General features: G+C 37.2%; 1 protein-coding gene across 1 annotated transcript; it reads right to left on the minus strand.

The window, feature by feature from the left end:
• Positions 1-1,495: 1,495 nt before the first annotated feature.
• On the minus strand, positions 1,496-2,851 carry LOC111999870 (uncharacterized). Its single transcript, XM_024031984.2, has one exon. The coding sequence runs from the start codon at positions 2,849-2,851 to the stop codon at positions 1,496-1,498; it is 1,356 nt and encodes a 451-aa protein (XP_023887752.2).
• Between the last annotated feature and the right edge of the window lie 1,209 nt (positions 2,852-4,060).

Raw genomic sequence — 4,060 nt, forward strand, 5'->3', positions numbered from 1 at the left:
CCATAGTGCCATTAGGATTGAGCTTCACTCTATAGACCCATTTACATCTAATGGGTCTTTTTCCTGGTGGTAAAGGGGTAATCACCCAAGTGTGAGTGTGTTCTAAGGCTTGGATTTCCTTATCCATAGCCTCCCTCCAAAGGGGATCTGCAACAGCCTGATGGAAGTATTGAGGTGCCTGAGGACCATGACTGACAGTCATGAGATAGGACTGATAATTTGGATCCAAATGACAGTAATTGAGACAATTTGCAATGTCATAAGGAGTCCCTGAGTCATGAGAAGAACCAGCTGAAGGTGAAATGGTAGCTGAATTGAAAGCATAGTCCTGTAAGTATACTGGAGTTTTGTGAGCTCTGGTGGACTTTCTGGTTGGTGGAGGATCTACACTAGGAATGTTAAGGACAGAAATAGCAGTATCAATGGAGTTAGAGGCAACTAGAGGTGCACAAGGAGGATTAGGACTGAGTGAAGAAGTGGAAGAAGGTTGGGAAGATGAAACCAAAGGATTACAAGGAGGACAAGACTCAATAGGAACATCTGGTATGCTGATAGGAGTGACAAACAAATCTATAGCAAAAACAGAAGCAACATCCTCAGCATCAAAAGGATCAGAAAGGTCTTGTACATCAGTAGCAAAAGGAAATTTATTTTCATGAAAATACACATCTCTGGAAACAAAAATGGTTTTGGTAGACAAATTCATTACCCTATAACCTTTAACCCCAATAGGATAACCCAAAAAAACACATTTAGATGCTCTTGGATCAAATTTAGTTTTATTATGAGAGAGGGTACAGGCATAACATAGGCACCCAAAGACCCTCAAATGAGAGTAAGATGGGACTTAACCAAAAAGAACTTCAAAAGGAGTTTTATGACCTAAAACTGAAGATGGAGTTCTGTTTATCAAGTAAGTGGCAGTAAGAATGCAATGCCCCCACAAATGCAAAGGAAAGTTGGATTGAAATCTAAGTGCTCTTGCAACATTTAAAAGGTGTTGCTGTTTCCTCTCAACTATTGCATTTTGTTGAGGGGTTTCAACACAACTTAGGTGATGCAAGATGCCCCTTTTTGAAAAGAAGGTAGACATGATGAATTCAATCCCATTATATGTTCTAATGCATTTAACCTTCCTTGAAAATTGTGTTTCTACCATGATGCAAAATTGTTCCAAGATGGCTTGGGTTTGGGATTTATGTTTAAGTAGATAAACCCAAGTACATCTTGAACAATCATCAACAATGGTTAAAAAATATTTGCAGCCATCAATGGTAGAAGTTGAAAAAGGTCCCCACAAGTCACAGTGAATCAAATCAAAACAATGACTAGAGATGTGAGAACTAGAAGTGAAAGGTATTCTTTTTTGCTTAGCTAAAGGGCAAATTTCACAATCAACCATTTTATTAACATTGAAAGAAGGTACATCATTATGTTTTAACAATGCCAATTTAGCATTTGACAAATGTCCTAATCTGAAATGCCAAACATGTGGCTACACATGAACATTATTGACAGCATGAACATTATTGATAGAATTAAAATCAGTAGAACAACTTGATGAAGCTGAGCTGTTCTGTTCTAGCAAATATAATCCGTTGTACTCCTTACCCAGACCAATTGTGCTCCAATGAGCCATATCCTGGATGAAGCAAAGAGTTCCAAAGAACATAAGACAGCAAGAAATGGACTTAGCCAATTTACTGACAGAGAGAAGATTGAAAGTGAATGAAGGAACACGCAAAACATTGTAAAGAACAAGTTTTGTTGAAATTTTAACAGTTCCTATGTGTGTAACTAAGGCTGACTCTCCATTTGGAAGATTAACAAATGTGTTTAAGACAGCAATAATAGAGGTAAAACGAGACACAGAATGCACCATATGATCTGTGGCTCCTGTATCCATTACCCAATCAGATCCATTGAATGCAGTCCTATCAACTTTTCTAGCAAAAAAAATGGAATGCTGAAAAGAAGGATGAAGGAAATAATTGGAGTGATTACCTGACATGAGTGTGGGATTGAAAACAGGATAGGGATTGACCTGTGACTGTGAAGAAGATCCTATTGATCCAGAATTCTCACCAGAGACTCCTCCTGCACTAGTAGCCATACAAGAAATGCTTGTATTTGCAGCATGATGTGTATCACCTAGAGCAGTCCCTGTCCCAGTGGTTCCTGAGTTGAGAAAAGCTAGCAATTTTTCACATTGTGCTTTAGAAATGGGACACTGATTTCCAACAACCAAGGCACCATCTCCAAAATTGAAAGATGCTTGATTTGCATTGGCTATTGGCTTGCCTTTTGGCTTGTAACCAGGTGGATAGCCGTGCAATTTGTAGCATTTCTCAATAGTATGCCCTGCCATATTACAGTGAGTACGCCTTTCCTTTCTCCCATTTCCTTTGAAGCTTCCCTTGGAATTTACATACATCGCCATTGTATCTGACTGAGAAGAACCTGAAACTCCATGACCAGCACTCTTGTGAGATTCCTCTTGTGAGATTAGTGAATAGACTTTGCTCATTGAGGGGAAAGGATCCATCATAAGAATTTGGCTTCGAACAGTGTCAAAACTATCATTTAGTCCCATCAGAAATCTCATCACATAAGCCTTACTATGAGAATTATTCAAAGTCTTCATAGCACCACATGAGCATTCTGGCATTGGTTCATAATTCAGCAATTGATCCCATAATCGCTTGAATTTGGTATAAAACTCAGTCACAGACATTTGATTTTGACGGATTTGAGATATCTCAGTTTGCAAATTATAGATTTTAGGTCCATTTCCTTGTGAGAACACATTCTGAAGTTCAATCCACATCTCCCTTGCTATTTCACAGTACATGATATTGCTTGAGACATCCACATGCATAGAATTAATCATCCATGAGAGCACCATAGTATTACAGCTCTCCCAATCTTCAGTAGAGGTGATTCAAGATCTGGTTTCTCAATCTTTCCATTTACAAAACCTATCTTCTTCTTCGCAGTGAGGGCAAGCACTATAGCTTTTGACCAGGATTGGTAATTCCTCATTCCTAACAAAGGCTGTGTAATGAGAATGTTCCCTGGATTCTCATTGGAATTTAAGAAATAGGGATTAGGAGCAACAGAGGTTGAATTATTTGGTGAATTCGAGTTTGTGTGCATGGATTAATCATTGACAAGCTCAGGGGATGTACAAGTGGATTGATTGTTTGCTTCATTGGACACCATTGCAGGACCTTGAAGCTCTGATACCATAACAAGTTTTGTACTCTCAATCTAAATAGAAACTGAACCTTTATTGATTAAAGATTGAATGAATACAACCGAATGATTTACAAGCCCTGATTTTATACTTATATACAGAGACTAAGAGCAATTAAGTATAACTGTCAAATAACTAACTTCCTAAAATAAAGGAAAATCTGTTGCAGCTACATTCCAGCTCATGCTCACGTGTTCAATCATCTTCCCAATATCCTTGCATACGTGGCATCATCTACTGCATTGAGTCCAGTACTTGATCACGGTGAGGCATTGCTTCAATCATAACCATAGCATCTGTTTGATCAATGCCTTGATCAACTTGAAGTTGTGAGCTGATTTGATTAGCAAGTTGGATTTCTCCTTGATGCAATGAAGCATTTTGCTGAGCTGTTTTAACATAGATCAATAATGGCTGGATTGAAACCAAGATAATGATATTGTGTTTTCGTACATCATAAATTCATATAATTATGTAACTTCCAATTTTTTTGTTTTTGTCCTTTTCTGGATAAGAGCGTGTTTGGTTGATGGGATTTTATCACTCACTTTCTAAATTTTGTGGCCCACACGAACTTTTTTTTTTTTATCAGTTTCTTAATTTAATTTTTATAACTCAATTCTAAAAAAATTGAGTTTGAAGATTTGTTTGAATACCGTTTATTTTGCTGAAACTGAAAACTTATTGCTAAAAGTACTGTAAATAAAGGTAAAAGTTAGTTGAAATAGTATAGTGAGACTCATAAATAGTATCAAAAAGTGTAATGAGACTCATGAATAGTAACAAAAATAAGCTGAATAGTAA

The sequence above is a fragment of the Quercus suber genome, unplaced genomic scaffold, assembly GCF_002906115.3.
Source record: "Quercus suber isolate HL8 unplaced genomic scaffold, Cork oak 2.0 scaffold_375, whole genome shotgun sequence".
NCBI lineage: Eukaryota > Viridiplantae > Streptophyta > Magnoliopsida > Fagales > Fagaceae > Quercus > Quercus suber.

Excerpts from the sequence above, each read along its gene's own strand:
- LOC111999870 (XM_024031984.2), bottom strand. The coding sequence starts at position 2,851 with ATGTACTGTGAAATAGCAAGGGAGATGTGGATTGAACTTCAGAATGTG.